Raw genomic sequence first — 18,676 nt, forward strand, 5'->3', positions numbered from 1 at the left:
TTTTGAGACAGAGTCTCACTCTGTCGCCCGGACTGGAGTGCAGTGGCCAGATCTCAGCTCACTGCAAGCTCCGCCTCCCGGGTTCGCGCCATTCTCCTGCCTCAGCCTCCCAGTAGCTGGGACTACAGGCGCCCGCCACCTCGCCCGGCTAGGTTTTTTTTGTATTTTTTAGTAGAGACGGGGTTTCACCGGGTTAGCCAGGATGGTCTCGATCTCCTGACCTTGTGATCCGCCCGTCTTGGCCTCCCAAAGTGCTGGGATTACAGGCTTGAGCCACCGCACCCAGCCCTGCCTGGCCCCATTTCTTAACTGATAGTTAAAAATAAAACAAAACAGCACTGAACTAAGGGCCCAAGTCCCTCAGTTCTAATCCTGAAATTATAGCACTGTTTTGGGCAAGTGCTCTACTCACCTATCTCTGTGGCTTCTGATCTCACCTGTAAACACACAGACCCACCTTCCACCCAAACCCTGGATTTACAGGCTGCACAGCATTTTCTCATCCATCGTCTCACCTCGTTACCCACAACCCTGGGACGCAGGCAAGGCAAAGATTATCATCCTCATTTTATAGGGTAGAAAATTGGGGTTCACGGGGTTAGTTGTCTGGCCTGCGGTCACACAGCTGTGGTTGTACAGGTCCTTACGTCATAACATTGTGAGCTGACTCAGATAATGAGTTTATAAAGCCCACAAATGGCTAATGGGGGTGACCAGGCTGTGCTGTGTAAGCTATTAGTATGGCAACAGGATCAAGATCAGATCTGGAGCTGTCTTCAGGGACCTAAAGGGAGCCCTTTAGGCTAGTGAGGACAGGGCTATAATCCCTCCTGGTTTCTTTGGTTTGTTTTTTGTTTTTTAGACAGAATCTTGCTCTGTTGCCCAGGCTAGAGTGCAGTGGTGCGATCTCAGCTCACTGCAACCTCCTCCTCCCGGGTTCAAGCCATTCTCCTGCTGGGATTACAGGCGCAGGCCACCAGGCCTGGCTAATTTTTTGTATTTTTAGTAGAGACAGGGTTTCACTGTGTTAACCAGGATGGTCTCGATCTCCTGACCTCGTGATCCGCCTGCCTCGGCCTCCTAAAGTGCTGGGATTACAGGCATGAGCCAAATAACCCACCGTCTTTGAGACAGAGTCTCGATCTGTCACCCAGGCTGGAGTGCAGTGGCGAGATCTCGCCTCACTGCAACCTCTGCCTCCCGGGTTCAAGTGATTGTCCTGCCTCAGCCTCTCAAGTAGCTGGGACTATAGGCACGTGCTACCACGCCTGGCAAATTTTTTTTAATTTTTAGTAGAGGTGGGCTTTCACCATCTTGACCAGGCTGGTCTTTAACTCCTAACCTCGTGATCCACTCGCCTTGGCCTCCCAAAGTGCTGGGGTTACAGGTGTGAGCCACCGTGCCTGGCCTAATTTTTGTATTTTTAGTAGAGACAGGGTTTCACCATGTTGACCAGGCTGGTCTTGAACTCCTGACCTTGTGATCCACCCACCTCGGCCTCCCAAAGTGCTGGGATTACAGTGAGCCACCACGTCCAGCCCAACTTTTTGTATTTTAGTAGAGACCGGGTTTCACCATGTCGGCCAGGCTGTTCTCAAACTCCTGACCTCAGGTGATCCACCTGCCTCGGCCTCCCAAAGTGCTGGGATTACAGGTGTGAATCATGGCACCCTCCCCCCTCCCCAGGTTTTAATGAGAGTCCTGGGTGGTCTTTGAAGGCCTAGGTAGATGCTGGTGTCAGGATCCTGAACCCAAGTCCCTGATTTCATAAAAAGCACCCGGAATCCTGCTTTCCTGCTGCTGTTATCCCACAGGGGACAGGGCAGGAGTTGGCAGCCCAGGGCTGGTGAGCAGTCCAGAGGGCTGGCCAGGCACTCTGGCCATGCTCTTCCTGGGCGGTCTGAGAGTCCGTATACTGAGCCAAGATGGCGGCCTTCCAGCTGCAGGGAGTGTTAGGCCAGCCCAGATTGGCAAGCTGGGGTCTCCAGGCCCTGGGCCCGTATTGTGGACTGGGACTCAGTGAACTTTGAGGAGGTAGAATTCCCTAAGTCGGCCTCGCTCCTTGATGATTTACCCAGAATGGCCCAGATGACAGTCTGGGTACAAAATATTTCAGTCCATTTCATCATGTTTACCAAGTACCAGATGTCAATAGAATTTATGAGTTATAACTAAAGGGTAAGGCACTTTACATCTGAATCCTCTCAGCCACCTTGTAAAGCAGGTATTATCCCCATTTTTAAGTCATGGAAACTGAGGTCCGGGGAGGCACAAGATCACATGACTAGGAGTGGGGAAAGCCAGGATTGGAGTGTGGGTTGATAGGGCTCCAAAATGCCTGATCTTTCCACTCCCCTGAGTGCTCGGGGTGATGAAGATGACTAAGACCCTGTTCCTTCCCTTGGGAGGGAGCGACATACCCACTCCGGCTAACTATTGCATGGGTCAGGGTGACATCACCACCTCTGCAGCTGATGGAGGCTGATTCATCTGTGGGAGAGTCAGGAGGGGCCTCTGCGGAAGGGTCGGCTGCCTGGAAGGGTCGGTTGGCTGGCGGGGGTCTCGAAGAGGGCAAAGATAGAGAACGAGTCTTGGGGAGGTTCCAGGGCCAGATGCGAACTGCCTGTATGCCTCCCAGGCAGGGGCCTCCTTGGCCTAGGTCCTTCCCGTAGGAGCTCAAACCACCACCGCACTAACCATGGCTGAGGGAACCTGGCAGGCCGCAGCGGGGAGGGATGAGATCCCTGAGCTTACACAGCGGCTGAGGAGAGCTCAGTGAATCACCAAGGGGACACCTGAACCGACGGTGGCGGAGGGGCGCATGGGTCTCCCTGCCAAGCTGTGGGGTAGGGCATGGTGGACGCGAGAACTTCCAGCTCAGCGGTGCTTTAGGGTGGGGAGCCGGGGTGAGGGAAGCTGGTGGCCATTGGGGGGTGCTTTAGGGTCTGCAGGGGAACTGCCTCCCCAAAGTTTCAAGCTAGGGGTGGAACTGGGGATTTGCGGTCATTAGGAGCGGGAAGCAGGCCGAATGGGAGCACGAGGTGTCCCGCCTCCAAAGGGTGGAGGGCTCCTGGTGGGCGGCGCGGCGGCGGGCGCGGCGGCGGCCGCGGCGGTGAAGTCATCGTGGGGAGGGGCCCGCTTGCGGCGGGTGCGGGGGCTTCGCGGGCACCCAGTGGAGCAGTGGGGGCCCGGCGCCGTCGAGGGGCGGGCGATGGGGCGCCGGCTAGTCTTGGTAGGGGTGGGCTCCGTAATGGAGGCGGAGCCGCTGCTGGGTGGGGCGCGCCTCGGGCGGGGACGGAGGCGGCGAGACGCCCGCGCCCACGGCCGGCCCACAATGAGGCGAGCGGGCAGCGTGGAGTAGGCGGCGGCCGGCCGGGCCGGGCCACGCGGCGGCGCTGCTCCGGCAGGTTGGGGCAGGGCAGCTGGGCGCCCGAGCCAGGACACCGCGGCCCCGCCTCCGCCCCGCCCCGCGCCCTGCCGGTCGGCGCCCGAGCTCGGAGCCGCAGCCGCAGCCGGAAACCGGGCCCGCGCGGCGGCCGCCGTCCCGGCCGAGCCGGGGCCCCGAAGTCGGAGCGGGAGCCGGGCGGGCCGCGGGGTCATGGCGGGGCCGCGGGGCGCGCTGCTGGCCTGGTGCCGCCGTCAGTGCGAGGGCTACCGCGGCGTGGAGATCCGCGACCTGAGCAGCTCCTTCCGGGACGGCCTGGCCTTCTGCGCCATCCTGCACCGGCACCGGCCCGACCTGCTGTGAGTGCGGGGCCCCGGGCGGGCGGGCGGCGCGGGGCGGGCCGGGGCCGCGACCGCCGCCCCCCTCAGTGACGCGGAGCCCGGGCAGTGACAGGCGCCACCCCCGGTCACGGAGACGCCGACCCCCCCGACGAACCCGGACGCCGGGATGGTCCCTGAGACCCCGGCCCTGGGCGCCCCTCCCCCGCCCGGCCGTCCTGACCCAGCCCGTGGGAGCCCGAACCCTACCCAGAGGCCGGTCCCTCCGCGAGGGACATGGCCCCGCCCACAGAGTGCTGATTTCCGCCGAAGATCACTGAACCCCTAAGCCTTTGACCTCTTTGAAGGGGTGTTGAGCCCTCTTTGGGGGCCCTGGGCCTCTCCTACCCTAAACTCCTTTCCGCTGTGCCTCCCTTCTCCCCCGAGGCTTCCCACATGGGGTGGCCCCTTGCTCCGGGTGTGCAGGTGAACCCCCACTTCTCTGACCCCCCAAATAGGAGTTTGTCTCCAGACAAACTCCTGGCGCAGGGACAAACTCCTAGCACAGTTCCTGGCGCAGAGGAGACCTCGGTTAGCAGGTGTTGGATGAACGGATGTACAGACCCTGTGCTTTCCCCACTCCTCCCCAGTTAGGACGCAGCCCTGCCTCCCGGGTGTGTGCTCCATGGCCCTGCTGCCCTCCTCAGTGGGACACGCAGGTGGGGCGCGCAAGAGGAGTCACAGGACTGGCGATGTTGGGAAGACTCCTAGGATCCGATTGACAGACACCAACCGGCTGCTGCAGGTTGTGAAATGGCCCCGTCCTGCCCAGAGCTGCCCAGTGAGGTTCTCATGGGAAAATGCGTTCGAACTCCCCAGAACAGTTGACTTGGAGCCTCTGTCTTTGCTCTCTCTGCCTTGAGCAGAGAACCTCTCCTCCTTTCGTCTATTCATTCCTAAAACACTGGGTGAGTTTTTGTGGTGCCATTCCTTGCACTTCAGGTCTCACCTGTGAATCAAGGAGGAGAGTTCTGGTCCCTACGCCTTCTGCATGCAGCGCTCTTGCCAGGGCTCCCCTAGCCTGGCAGATGGAGGCTTTCTGTGCCTGTTCCTCCAGATTTGCACTGTCCAAAGGCAGCATGTGGGAGGGCTTCTAAGGGATTGCCTCGGGATTCCATGGTGCAGGTGCACCTGGTTTACCTGTATGTACCCTGCAGAACCGTGTCTGTGCATCGTGGCTTGGGCCCTGGAGGAGAGGGTTTTGGGGCTGTGGATACAGAAGGGAACAAGATGAGGTGGCCACGTAGGTGGGTCCCTGCCCGCTGTGGGGCATGTGACACCCATACTAATGGAAGCACAAGATTGATGCCTGGTTGCCCAGGAGCAGGGGAGAGAAGGATGGAGGAAAAGGGCACCAGGTTGGACCTGGGCATTGGAAGGGAGGGCCCAAGGGGTCTTCTATTCTGTCTGAGGGGCAGGAGTGAGGCAGGAAGCAGGGACAAACCCAGTGTGGGAGGGGACTTGGGTGTGAAGCGAAGCCATTTGGTGGGCCTGAGCCTGTCATCATCAAAGTAAAGGCCGCTTGGTTTGTGTTCAGCTTCTCCATGTCTTAGGCGCATGGCCTTGGGTCCTCATGGGCTCTCTCCAGGCATCAGTGTCCTCATCTGTGAGGTGGGACTGGTAATGTGACACAGCTCGTAGAATTGTTGTGAGGATTGCATGCGATAATAAGCATTCAGTTAACACTCGTTATTGTAAATAGTGTTATAGGCAATAGGGGAATGATGATAATTTTTTAAATTTTTTTGAGACGGAGTCTCACTCTGTCACCCAGGCTGGAGTGCAGTGGCATGATCATGGCTCACTGCAGTCCTCACCTCCTGGGCTCCAGTGATCCTCCCACCTCAACCTCCTGAGTAGCTGGGACCACAGGTAGACACCACCACGCCTAATTTTTTTGTATTTGTAGAGATGGGTTTTTGCCATGTGGCCCAGGCTGGTCTTGAACTCTTGAGCTCAAGTAATCTGCCTGCCTCAGTCTCCCAAAGTGCTGGGATTATAGGCATGAGCCACCATGCCTGGCCCAATAGCAATGTTTGATTTCTTCATTTATTCAACCAGTATTTGTAGAGTTATTATTCTGTGCTGGACACTGTACCTGGTAATGGAAGTACCAGCCAACAAAACAGACAACCCTACACGCTCTCCCACACCTGTAGGGGAAACATGTATAAACGATGATGGCAGTTCCATGTACCCTATCAGAGGGCTAGGGGTGGGAGACCTCCTAGGGAGAATATAGTCTTCAAGGAGATGGCAGGAGCCAGGTGAGGGCCGCCAGGTGGGAGTTCTGGCAGAGGACCCCGTCTGAGCAAAGGCGAGGGGCGGGAGGTGTGTGCAGAGCTGGAGGCCGTGTAGCTGAGTGGGGAGCACAAGGCAGCGAGTTGGGAGATGCAGTTGGGACAGATGACTGACAGCTGCTTTTGCTGGCTAAGAAGCATGGATAGGGGCCTCAGGGAACCTTGCGGGTTTGTTTTTGTTTTTGTTTTTTTTTTGAGATGGAGGCCTGTCACCCAGGCTGGAGTGCAATGAATGGCATGATCTCAGCTCACCGCAACCTCTGCCTCCCAGGTTCGAGCAATTCTTCTGCCTCAGCCTCCCAAGTAGCTGGGATTACAGGCACACACCACCATGCCCGGCTAATTTTTGTAGTTTTTAGTACAGATGGGGTTTCACCATGTTGGCCAAGCTCGTCTGGAACTCCTGACCTCAGGTGATCCACCTGCCTCGGCCTCCCAAAGTGCTGTGATTACAGGCGTGAGCCACCAAGCCTGGCCGAGCCACATAGGTTTTTTTTTTTTTTTTTTGAGACAGAGGCTGGCTCTGTCCACCAGGCCAGAGTGCGGTGACGCTATCTCGGCTCACTGCAAGCTCCGCCTCCCGGGTTCCCGCCATTCTCCTGCCTCAGCCTCCCGAGTAGCTGGGACTACAGGCGCCTGCCACGGTGCCCGGCTAACTTTTTTTTGTATTTTTAGTAGAGATGGGATTTCACCGTGGTCTCGATCTCCTGACCTTGTGATCCGCCGGCCTCGGCCTCCCAAAGGGCTGGGATTACAGGCGTGAGCCACCGTGCCCGGCCACCACGTAGGTTTTAAGCAAGGGAGGGATGTGGCTGGAAAAATTGTGCAGGGGAGGGTGGATCCCCTTCTGAGATCCAGAATCATGTCGAGGCATTCATTTGCAATGCTGTCAGCCCATTGCACAGGAGAAAAGCTGAGGCCCAGGTCCCGCATAATGTGTAGGGAAGGCCTCAGTGGTGGGTTGGGAGGATCTCCGTGAGAGTAGGGGTGGCCTAGGGTGAGGGCAAGAATCATCTCCTAAAGTGGTTCAGGCTTCTGGGGTCGTGGGCCCTGCCTGGGTGAACCCAGTGTTGGCCCAGGGCTCTGCTGGGACGAGAGTTGTGGGGGCTGGGCCATCTCTCCGAACCACCTGAAATCCAGACCTGTTTAAGCTCCTTTGAGGGCACGGACCATGTGGGTTTCATATAGGCAATAGGCAATTCTGTGTCCTTCATTTTCCCCAGAGCCAAGTAGAACTCCGTGGGCCTCGGAGGACTCTCAGAAAATATATGTGTTACCAAAACACAGATGTTAATTAGGGACAGAGATGGGGGTGGAAGAAGTTGGAAGAAAATCTGCAGGATCTTGAAGTTTTTTTTTACAGTTTTCACACTGTTTTCAGCATTGATTCATTCAACAAACATTTACAGAGTGTCTTCGAAATTTGGGGAACTGTGTAGGGAATTGGGGGCACAGAGTGGATAGAATGTGACCCCAGCCTTCTAGGAACACTTCTGGGGTGACTGAAATAAATGGCTGAGACAAGTTGCCTTTGTCTCATTTGGTCTTGGAACAAGCCTCTTTTGGGGGCTGGGTACCATGGTGTTCCCTCACCCTGTCGCAGTGTCATGAACCGGACTGGGAGATGGAGGTTTCGAGAGGTGAAACAGCTTGCTAAGGTCGCACTCTGAGGCAGTGGCAGAAAAGGGGAGCTAGGGAGGCAGCCCAGGGGAGAAGGAAGTGGCCTGGACAGAGTGGCAAAAAGGGAGCTGGTGCCCAGACATAGTCACCTTTCCTCTCTCTCTCCACCCAGCCCTGGGGCACCAGACTCCTTCCAGGGTCCTCAAGCAACTCTTTTCTGCCCAGGGTTCACAGTCCCTGGCCCCTGCCTGGAAAAGTGTTGGGGGCAGGGGGAGGGGCTGTGCTTATCCGGCTCCCTCCTATCTGCGAGGCCTGCCCTTTACCAAGCTGGGACTCCACCAGCTTGGGAGGTGGTACTAGTGCTTTCCCTGATTTGCAGATGGTACAATGAATGCTGGAAGGACTGCTGATTCCCTCAACCCCATGGTCACCTGGGAATTCAGCCCTCAGAGGCGATGTGGCCTGCTGTTGCCTCTGCCCACCCGTCTCTGGCAGTCAGGGCTGCAGTTTTCAGCCATAGAAGGGCAAGGCTGCATGCGGGTGCACCCAGGAGGCCGACGGCGGGAAGACTGAGCTGCCTCTGCTGATTTCAGCGGCCTGGAGTGGGGAGGGAGGAGGGGGATAAATAAAGCCTGCAGGCCAGCCAGCTGTCCCGTGCTGGGGCTCCCAGACAGGCCCTGCCGCCTCTCACCTGTCCCAGTTTAGAAAGTAGAAAATCCCTCACTGCTTCCCCAATGGAAGCTGCCCCAGGAGTGGCCCAGCGGGGCCAACCAGCTGTTCTGTGCCAGCAGCTCCAGAGTATGTAGATTTCCACTCTGGTTCAAACTTGCTCTTCTATTCATGGCCCCATTATGAAAAACATTCATCTGCAGGCTGGACTGGGTTGGGATTCAGCAAGTTGGTGTGGCTTCTCCAAGTGCGGGATACATCTGCAGGGGCCTGTGAGCAGTGAAAGGGTGAGACGTGGATTCCCAGGGCTGGTGGCTTCCTTTCTCCAGGACTCAGTGTCCTCATCTGTAAAATTAGATCTATTCTTGCCAAACAGAGTTGCTGTGAAAAGAAAGTAAATGAGACAGAGGAGCCCAGCACCGCGCCCTGGGTGAGGTCACTTGCGGGTCTTAGTTGTGGACTCCAGAGGTGGATTCCTGGAAAGAAGGAAGGGATCTTAAGCTTGAAAGCTTGGGCTTGAGCCCCGCCCCTTCTCAGTGATTTCCCAGCCTCTGCTTGGATGCCTCCAGGGCCCGTGAGCTCACGCCCTGCCCTGCCCTGGCAACTCCAGCTCTAGCAGCAAGTGTTTGCTGCCTCAGTTTCCCCCCCAGTAATCCACAGACTCTCCCCAGCAACCCTGCTGAGGCTGATGCTGGCCGGGACAAGGTCTTCTCTGTTCAGCTCCTTTCTGACTCTGACCCTGCCCCTATTCCCCAGTCACCTCCCCTCTTGACCAATCATCCTCCCTTTGCCTCTTGCAGAGATTTTGATTCGCTTTCCAAGGACAATGTCTTCGAGAATAACCGTTTGGTAAGTTCCTGGACAGATGGAAGCCCAAGAGGCTCTGTGTGTGTGTGTGTGTGTGTGTGTGTGTGTGTGTGTGTGTTTGGTGGGGAGGGCAGGGGTCTTGCAGTGTGGCTGCCCTTGTACACCGGCCCTGGCTGCACTTCTCCCCACTCTCTACTTCCCACCAACCCCCTCATGCATGGAGCACCAGGCTTCCCCTTTCTCTAGGCCGTCCTGTGGCGCTTGGGTGGGCTTGATACTGAGGGGAGCCCACAGTCACCCCATCCCACTGAGGGGAGCTGGGCCTAGGCTGAGGGTCGCCCCCTAACGCTGCCTCCTCCTCGGCCTCCTCTTCCTGCTGTGGCTGCTTCCACCCTTGCACCTGTCACCACCCCAGGCCTTTGAAGTGGCTGAGAAGGAGCTGGGGATCCCCGCTCTCCTGGACCCCAGTGACATGGTCTCCATGAGCGTCCCTGACTGCCTCAGCATCATGACCTATGTGTCCCAGTATTACAACCACTTCTCCAGTCCTGGCCAAGGTGAGAGGGGGACTCAGCCTTTCACGGAGGCTGGCCCAGGGGGTGGCCCTGGGGATGTTTGATGCTTGCTACTGGTTTTCTGAGTTGCAAACAGGCTGCTGAGAAGTATATCATTCATTTACTTATTCATTCATTCACTCATGAAATATTTCTTTTTTTTTTTTTGAGACAGAGTTTTGCCCTTTTTTTTTTTTTTGAGACGGAGTCTCGCTCTGTCACCCAGGCTGGAGTGCAATGGCACAATCTCAGCTCACTGCGACCTCTGCTTCCCGGGTTTAACCTCCTGCCTCAGACTCCCGAGTAGCTGGGATTACAGGCGCCCGGCACCATGCCCAGCTAATTGTGTCTTTAGTAGAGACAAGGTTTCACCACGTTGGCCAGGCTGGTCTCGAACTCCTGACCTCGTGATCTGCCAGCCTTGGCCTCCCCAAGTGCTGGGATTACAGGCGTGAGCCACTGTGCCTGTTCCCCCGTTTTCTTTTCTTTTTTTTTTTTGAGGCGGAGTTTCGCTCTTACTGCCTAGGCTAGAGTGCAATGGCGCGATCTTGTCTCACTGCAACCTCCACCTCCGGCGTTTAAGCGATTCTCCTGTCTCAGCCTCCTGAGTAGCTGTGCTTACAGGCAACCGCCACTACGCCTGGCTAATTTTTGGTATTTTTAGTAGAGATGGGGTTTCACCATGTTGGCCAGGCTGGTCTTAAACTCCTGACCTCAAGTGATCCACCTGCCTCGGCCTCCCAAAGTGCTGCGACTACAGGCGTGAGCCACTGGTGCCTGGCCTGAAATATTTCTTGAATAAAAGAGCCCTGTGCTGGGCTCTGGGGTTGCAGCTGTGAATGTATTTGCTGCTGAATTCCCATGGGGGAGACAGACACCAAACACATCCACCAGAAAATGAACACAATCACATCAGAGGAGACACAGCAGGTTGAGTTCATCCGCAGCATGGAGTCCATCTCCCCAGCACCTACCCTCACTTCCTGTTTGCAGACGCTTCCTTGGGTTTTTCCTCCAGCAGGGAAGTGGCCCTGTCTGGTGAGGCTGCTGTGCTGTCTTCCACAGAAGTGACTAAGAGCTGAGAGGCTGGGGAACTGGGGAACCAGAGTTGCAGCGGCTACAAGGTGACCTTGGTTCTGAGTGAGGTCACTGGGCATTCCTATGCAAGAACCTCTCTTGGGAACAGCTGGGCCTCCCCTTCTGCAGAGGAAATAGGCCCAGAGAGGGGAAGCAAGGAGCTCAGGATCACACAGCAGACAAACTGAACAGCTGGGTTGAGAATCCAGGTGTGCTGAATCCTACGCTGGGTTCCTGCTGTCCCTGGGTCTGAGTAGAGCTCATTTCAGCCCCTCCCTCCTGCCTCTGCTCTCAGTCTGGACAATCCTGGCCCAACTCTTTTTTTTTTTGATAGGGAGTTTTGCTTTTGTTGCCTAGGCTGGAGTGCAATAGCGTGATCTCGGCTCACTGCAACCTCTGCCCCCGGGGTTCAAGCGATTCTCCTGCTTTAGCTTCCTGAGTAGCTGGGATTATAGTCATGCGCCAACACGTCCGGCTACTTTTTGTGTTTTTAGTAGAGATGGGGTTTCGCTACTTTGGCCAGGCTGGTCTCGAACTCCTGACCTCAGGTGATCCACCACTATGCCTGGTTAATTTTTTTATTTTTATTTTGGTAGAGACAGGTTCTTGCTACGTTGCCCAGGCTGGTCTCAACAACAGTCCACCCGCCTCAGCCTCCCAAAGTGGTAGGATTACAGGCATAAGCCACTGCGCCCGGCCCTAGGCCAACTCTTTAAAGAGTTTTATGAAGTCAGAGGTTTCTTTTTCTTTTTTTTTTTTGAAATGGAGTTTCACTCTTCTTGCCCAGGTTGGAGTACAATGGTGCAGTCTTGGCTCGCTGCAACCTCCACCTCCCAGGTTCAAGCGATTCTCCTGCCTCAGCCTCCCAAGTAGCTGGGATTACAGGCACCCGCCACCACACCCAGCTAATTTTTGTAGTTTTGGTAGAGACGGGGTTTCGCCATGTTGGCCAGGCTGGTCTCGAATTCCTGACCTCAGGTGATCCACCCACCTCAGCCTCCCAAAGTGCTGGGATTACAGGCTTGAGTCACTGCACCCAGCCATCTTTTCTTTCATTTTATATATATATAATGAAATGTATATACACACGTGTATATACACATACACACACATATACATATATATGTACATATATTATGTGTATACACACACACACACACACATATATATATATATATATTTTTTTTTGAGACAGGGTTTTACTCTGTTGTGTTGCCCAGACTGGAGTGCAGTGGCATGATCACAGCTCAGTGCGTCCTCCACCTTCCTGGGCTCCAGTGATCCTTCTACCTCAGCCTACTGAGAGGCTGGGACTACTGGTGCATGCAACCACACCCAGCTAATTTTTATATTTTTAGTAGAGGTGCAGTTTCACCATGTTACCCAGGTTGGTCTTGAACTCCTGAGCTCAAAGGATCTACCCTTCTTGACCTCCCAAAGTGCTGGGATTACAGGCCTGAGCCACTATGCCCAGCCATAAATAAATCACTTGAGAAAATAAAGAAAAGGGCCAGGCGCGGTGGCTCAAGCCTGTAATCCCAGCACTTTGGGAGGCCGAGACGGGCGGATCACGAGGTCAGGAGATCAAGACCATCCTGGTGAACACAGTGAAACCCCGTCTCTACTAAAAATATACAAAAAACTAGCCGGGCGTGGTGGCGGGCGCCTATAATCCCAGCCACTTGGGAGGCTGAGGCAGGAGAATGGCGTGAACCCGAGAGGCGGAGCTTGCAGTGAGCTGAGATCCGGCCACTGCACTCCAGACTGGGTGACAGAGCGAGACTCCGTCTCAAAAAAAAAAGAAAATAAAGAAAAGAGCCGGGTGAAGTGGCTCATGCCTGTAATCCCAGCACCTTGGGAGGCCGAGGTGGGTGGATTGTTGTTGAGACCAGCCTGGGCAACATAGCAAGAACCTGTCTCTACCAAAATAAAAATAAAAAAATTAACCAGGCATAGTGGTGGCACACCTGTAGTCCTAGCTACTTGGGAGGCTGAGGTGGGAGGTTTGCTTGAAGCCAGGAGTTCGAAGCTGCGGTGAGCTATGATCACGCCAGTGCACTCCGGCCTGGGCAACAGAGCGTGACACCATCCCTAAACACAAAAAATAAACAGGAAAACTTAGAACGTGGCAAAAGCAGAAAAATTAAAATAATATGTTATACTCCTTCCCCCGATGTAACACTAGGGATTAAAATAATTGAACTAAGGCCGGGCGCGGTGGCTCAAGCCTGTAATCCCAGCACTTTGGGAGGCCGAGACGGGCGGATCACAAGGTCAGGAGATCGAGACCATCCTGGCTAACGCGGTGAAACCCCGTCTCTACTAAAAAATACAAAAAAACTAGCCGGGCGATTTGGCGGGCGCCTGTAGTCCCAGCTACTCGGGAGGCTGAGGCAGGAGAATGGCGTAAACCTAGGAGGCGGAGCTTGCAGTGAGCTGAGATCGGGCCACTGCACTCCAGCCTAGGCGGCAGAGCGAGACTCCGTCTCTAAAAAAAAAAAAAAAAAAAAAAAAAAAAAAAAAAATTAATTGAACTAATAACATTGTGTATATTTTAATAGAAAACACAATGGGGCCGGGCGCGGTGGCTCAAGCCTGTAATCCCAGCACTTTGGGAGGCCGAGACGGGCGGATCACGAGGTCAGGAGATCGAGACCATCCTGGCTAACCCGGTGAAACCCCATCTCTACTAAAAAATACAAAAAACTAGCTGGGCGAGGTGGCGGGTGCCTGTATTCCCAGCTACTCGGGAGGCTGAGGCAGGAGAATGGCGTAAACCCGGGAGGCGGAGCTTGCAGTGAGCTGAGATCCGGCCACTGCACTCCAGCCTGGGCGATAGAGCGAGACTCCGTCTCAAAAAAAAAAAAAAAGAAAACAAAATGAAAATATTTCCAGACCTCAGAGGCTTTGGTGAGAGGCGGTCTAAGGTTGGGGTTAAAAACATGGACTCAAAATTTTCACTCTGCCATTTCCTCTTTGGGTGACCATGGGTCAGTTATTTAACCACTCTGCCTCAGTTTCCCTTTTGCAGTTAGGATAGGAATAATACTCATCTCACAGGGTTGACTTGAGGAGTAAATGAGGAAATATATAAACCTGTGTTTAGCATGTATTTAGATTGGTATTTTTTTTTTTTTTTTGAGACAGAGTCTCGCTCTGTCGTCCAGGCTGGAGTGCAGTGGCACAACCTTGGCAGACTGCAGCCTCTGCCTCCCAGATTCAAGAGATTCTCATGCCTCAGTCTCCCAGGTAGCTGGGATTCCAGGCATGCACCACCATGCCTGGCTTAATTTTTGTATTTTTAGTAGAGATAGGGTTTCACTATGTTGGCCGGGCTGGTCTGGGATTTCTGACCTTAAGTGATCCACTCACCTTGGCCTCTGAAAGCGCTGGAATTACAGGTATGAGCCACTGCGCCCAGCCAAGATTAGTATTCTTATTACTTCTTATTCCATTGATCAGCGTTTAGCTGGCTTCCTTCGAATTGCAATTCAGCCTTAGCCTACAACCTTCCTTATGGCCAAACCTCAATCTCTCTCTACTGAGCTCTTCTCTGGGACTCTGTGGTGGGGAGGCGGGGGTGGGGGGGGCGCGAGTGCGGGGAGCTGTTGGTGGTACCCAGCTCATTTGTTGGCCCTCTCTGGGCAGCCTGGTAGGCAGGGGCAGCCCTGGTGGGCCCAGCTTACCGTGCTGAGCGTGGGCACGGGCGCTCCCTCGCCTGCAGGGATTCTCATTGATGAAGGTACAGTTTGTGGCAGACAGTCCCTTCTCTGTTATGCTGCCCGTATTGTCAACCTCGCAATGTATTTTCATACCTTCTCTAATAAATCTGCCTTTTGTAATAAAAAAAAAAAAGGTACAGTTTGTGCCTTTCATACAACTTGGCCCCTAAATGCAAACCATTTTTATCCCATCTGCTGCTTAAGCAAAGGAAACAGTAATGTGTTCCAACTCTGGAGGCAAAGCTGACTGTTCGACTCCCCCAGATGGTCCTGGACTGTACTTTCTGGGCAAGTGGAGGCATTTCAAGAGTGACTTTGACTAGCCTTGACTTTTTACCAGACTGGGTAACTTTGGAGCCTGCCCCTGGCTGAGATGTTGCCTTGCTATGCTGAGTGTTCAGCTGTGCCACCACGCTCAGTGGGTGCCAGTGACCCTGGGCACAGCAGACGGACCCCCACCCTGGAGGAGCTGCAGCCTGCTCAGGGAGCCAGGGCATGAGTGAAGGAAACCCAGGGGCTGTGTGAAATCAGAAAGGGGTTGGGGAGTAATGTCAGGATGAAGTCTAGCTTCTTCGTGTGGCTTCTAAGGGCCTCTCCCCAGTCAGCTGGAGCCAGTCCTGGCACCAACCATAGTGTTGTTGAATTTCTTTGTTTTTTTTTTTTTTGAGACAGAGTCTTGCTTGGTCGCCCAGGCTGGAATGCAGTGGTGCGATCTCTGCTCACTGTAACCTCCACCTCCTGGGTTCAAGCGATTCTCCTACCTTAGCCTTCTGAGTGGCTGTGATTATAGGCACGCACCACCACACCCAGCTAATTTTTGTATTTTTAGTAGAGATGGGGGTTTCACTATGTTGGCCAGGCTGGTCTTGAATTCCTGACCTCAAGTGATCCGCTCACCTCAGCCTCCCAAAGTGCTGGGATTACAGGCATGAGCCACTGCTCCCAGCCTGAGGAACTGAGTCTTAGAGGAACCCAGGGTGTGTGAGTTTGTTCTGGTGAGGATGTGCAGGGGTGTGCAGGCCAGGTTCTGGCCCCCCATACCTACTTGGGGATAGGCAGGACAGCTTCTTGTCAACCCCAAGGAGGCAGCCCCTTTCCTGAGCTGTCAGGCCAGCATCATGTGGTTCCTTTCTTTTCCTTTCCTTCACCTCTTCTACCCTGGTGGCGGGGAAGCTGCTGGTGCAGCCACACGTGGGTGCTGTGTTCTGTGATCGTACTGTTGCACCATTGTTCGGATTGGCTGTGTGCAGTAGGAGTCACTCTCCCCATTTGATGGAGGTTCAGTGAGATTCAGTGGCTTGCCCTCAGCACTTAGCTGAAAACTGGAGGCACCCCCAGGCCCGTGTGAAGTGGAAGCCAGCTCCTGTCCCACTGCATGAGGTGGTCTGCCTTAAGGTGATGGCTACAGGTCTCAAGTCTTTGGCCAGGTTGGGACCTCCTGGGACTCCAGGATCTGCACCTGCTTCAGGGCCCCTTTCCCATCTCTTGGCAGCTGGTGTCTCACCACCCAGAAAGGGCCTGGCACCCTGTTCCCCGCCATCTGTAGCACCCACTTCAGCGGAACCAGAAGATGTGGCTCAGGTAGGCAGATCCCTGGAGAGGTGGGAGGGCTGGGGGTGGAGGGGGTGAGTTATGCAGACAACTATCATTGCAGTGACTGGGTCATGTGAGGAAGTTATCCCTGACAGTGTTCAGAGGGTGCTTGTTCTCTGTCCCTGCCACACTGGCTTTGGGAATAGGTGTCCCTGACTGGGGCAGTGAGGCATGGGTCAGGAGGCCAGTCCCATTCTGTGGGCAGGGAGCCCTACCTCCTTCTCCAGGGCTCAGGTGGGGTCAGGAGATGCCAGCTCTGGCAAGGGGAGAGAGGGCGGTCCACAATGCTGACTTCACCATCATGGGACTGTCAGGAGTTACACACGTAGTAAAGCAAAGATTCCCCTTGATTCCCGTGGAGACAGCTCTGAAATTCCCGGCTTGATTTCCTTTAATCCTCTCAACAACCCAGAGAGGTCAGCGTTATGGGCCCTGACACTCAGATGAGGAAACTGAGGCTTAGTGAGGTTTAGTCATTTGTCCAAGGTTACTCAGTAAGGAAGTGGGGGCCAACTGCCAGTCACCTGTTTGAAGGGCTTAGAGGAAGTGATGCCAGCCCTTCACATCTGGACAGCACCTTACAGTGTATAAAGGGCCTTCCCCTCCTGCTCCCATCCGCTCCTTGCTGGAGGGAGCTAGCCCCAGGGTGGGGTCCCCATGAAGGTACATGGGGCTGAGGCTGGCGGGGGTTATACAGTTTCATTCTGCAGGGCAGACCCAAGCCCACACTCAAGCAGCTTGCTCAGGTTCACTGTGCTTGGACATAGAGAAACTGGGATTTAAATCCATGGCAGTTCTAGGAGAGAACAGAAAAGGCAGCTGAAGTGGGCCTGGGAGGACAGGAACCTGTCGGGGGGGGTCCCCAAAGGGGAGGAAGAGGGGGCAGGAGCCGCCAAGGGGAAGGAGCTGCACAGCCAGGAGCTGCCTGCCTTGGGGGAAGGAAGCCTCAGAAACCGGAAGTCAGGATTTTCGTGTTTCCACACTGGCTCAGTGACCTTGAATAAGGCTTTCCCCCTTTCTGGGCTTTGGCTTCCTCACCTGGGAGACAGTGGCAGCCTCCTGCCCTCTGCCCCTCCTGGGGCCCTGATGAAGTCCATTTCCACCATGAAACCTGGTGCACACTTGAGTGACGGTGGCCGTTGGAGGGAGGGAGAGGGACATGATGTGAACAAGATGGCTGGTGAACCGTGTCCTGCTCCCAACCTCCCCACCTCGTTCTCTGCAGGGCGAGGAGCTTTCCTCAGGCAGCCTGTCAGAGCAGGGCACCGGCCAGACCCCCAGCAGCACGTGCGCGGCCTGCCAGCAGCATGTGCACTTGGTACAGCGCTACCTGGCTGACGGCAGGCTGTACCACCGCCACTGCTTCCGGTGAGTGGCCAGGGCCGCCCGTTACCCCCAAAACCAGGGAGGGTGCTACCATGGGTTCAGCACACACAGTGCGCCAGGCACACCTTGCCAGGCCCTTCGCGCCAGAGCCCCTGGCTTATCCCCATTTTACTGATGAGCAAATCAAGGCTTAGTGAGGGGAAAAGTATTTGCTCAGCCACATGATTCGAGACGGAAACAGGGCTAGAGCACAGGGGTTCTCCTTCCAGCGCCCAGGCTCCTTGAGGATTACTGGGTGATGATGAAGGAGCACTTTAAAAGCCATGTATACTTTAAAAGCCATTGAAAATTAGCTGGGCGTGGTGGTGCACATCTCTAATCCCAGCTACTTGAGAGGCTGAGGCAGGAGAATTGCTTGAACCCGGGAGGCTGAGGTTACAGGGAGCTGAGATCACGCTACTGCACTCCAGCCTGGGTGACAGAGCGAGACTCTGTCTCAAAAAAAAAAAAAAAAATGGCCATTGAAGAAAGAAAATAAAATATTTGAGCTGGGCGCAGTGGCTCACGCCTGTAATCCCAGCACTTTGGGAGGCCGAGGTGGGTGGATCACGAGGTCAGGGGTTCGAGACCAGCCTGACCAACATGGTGAAAACCCATCTCTACTAAAAATACAAAAATTAGCTTGGCGTGGTGGCAGGCGCCTATAATCCCAGCTACTCAGGAGGCTGAGGCAGGAGAATGGCGTGAACCCGGGAGGCGGAGGTTGCAGTGAGCCGAGATCGCACCACTGAACTCCAGCGTGGGCAAAAAGAACGAGACTCCATCTAAAAAAAAATAAAAAAGAAAAGAAAATATTTTAGCTTAAAAAAAATGTTTTTTGTCTGGGCGTGGTGGCTCACGCCTGTAATCCCAGTACTTTGGGAGGCCGAGGAAGGCGAATCACCTGAGGTCAGGAGTCTGAGACCAGCCTGATCAACATGGTGAAACCTCGTCTCTACTAAAAATACAAAAATTAGCTGGGCATGGTGGTAGGCACCTGTAATCCTAGCTATTCGGAAAGCTAAGGCAGGAATTGGTTGAATCCAGGAGGTGGAGGTTGCAGTGAGCTGAGACCACACCATTGCACTCCAGCCTGGGCGACAGGGCGAGACTCTGTCTCAAAAAAAAATTTTTTTTTTCTTTTAAGATGGGTCTCACTATGTTGCCCAGGCTGGTCTCAACTTCCTGGGCTCAAGTGATCTTCCTG

At 54.8% G+C, this 18,676-nt stretch overlaps 1 protein-coding gene across 1 annotated transcript in view; it reads left to right on the forward strand.

Annotated features, from left to right (window-relative positions):
- Window positions 1-3,538: 3,538 nt before the first annotated feature.
- MICALL1 (MICAL like 1) overlaps window positions 3,539-18,676 on the forward strand; it is a 35,656-nt gene continuing 20,518 nt past the window's right edge. The window contains exons 1-5 of the mRNA XM_023222049.2: window positions 3,539-3,744; window positions 9,152-9,200; window positions 9,574-9,715; window positions 16,004-16,092; window positions 17,330-17,472. Coding sequence (XP_023077817.1) covers window positions 3,599-3,744; window positions 9,152-9,200; window positions 9,574-9,715; window positions 16,004-16,092; window positions 17,330-17,472 — 569 coding nt within the window. The 5' untranslated portion in view covers window positions 3,539-3,598. The remainder of the gene's footprint in view (window positions 3,745-9,151; window positions 9,201-9,573; window positions 9,716-16,003; window positions 16,093-17,329; window positions 17,473-18,676) is intronic.

The sequence above is a fragment of the Piliocolobus tephrosceles genome, chromosome 19 (genome assembly GCF_002776525.5).
Source record: "Piliocolobus tephrosceles isolate RC106 chromosome 19, ASM277652v3, whole genome shotgun sequence".
In the NCBI taxonomy this organism is placed as follows: Eukaryota; Metazoa; Chordata; class Mammalia; order Primates; family Cercopithecidae; genus Piliocolobus; species Piliocolobus tephrosceles.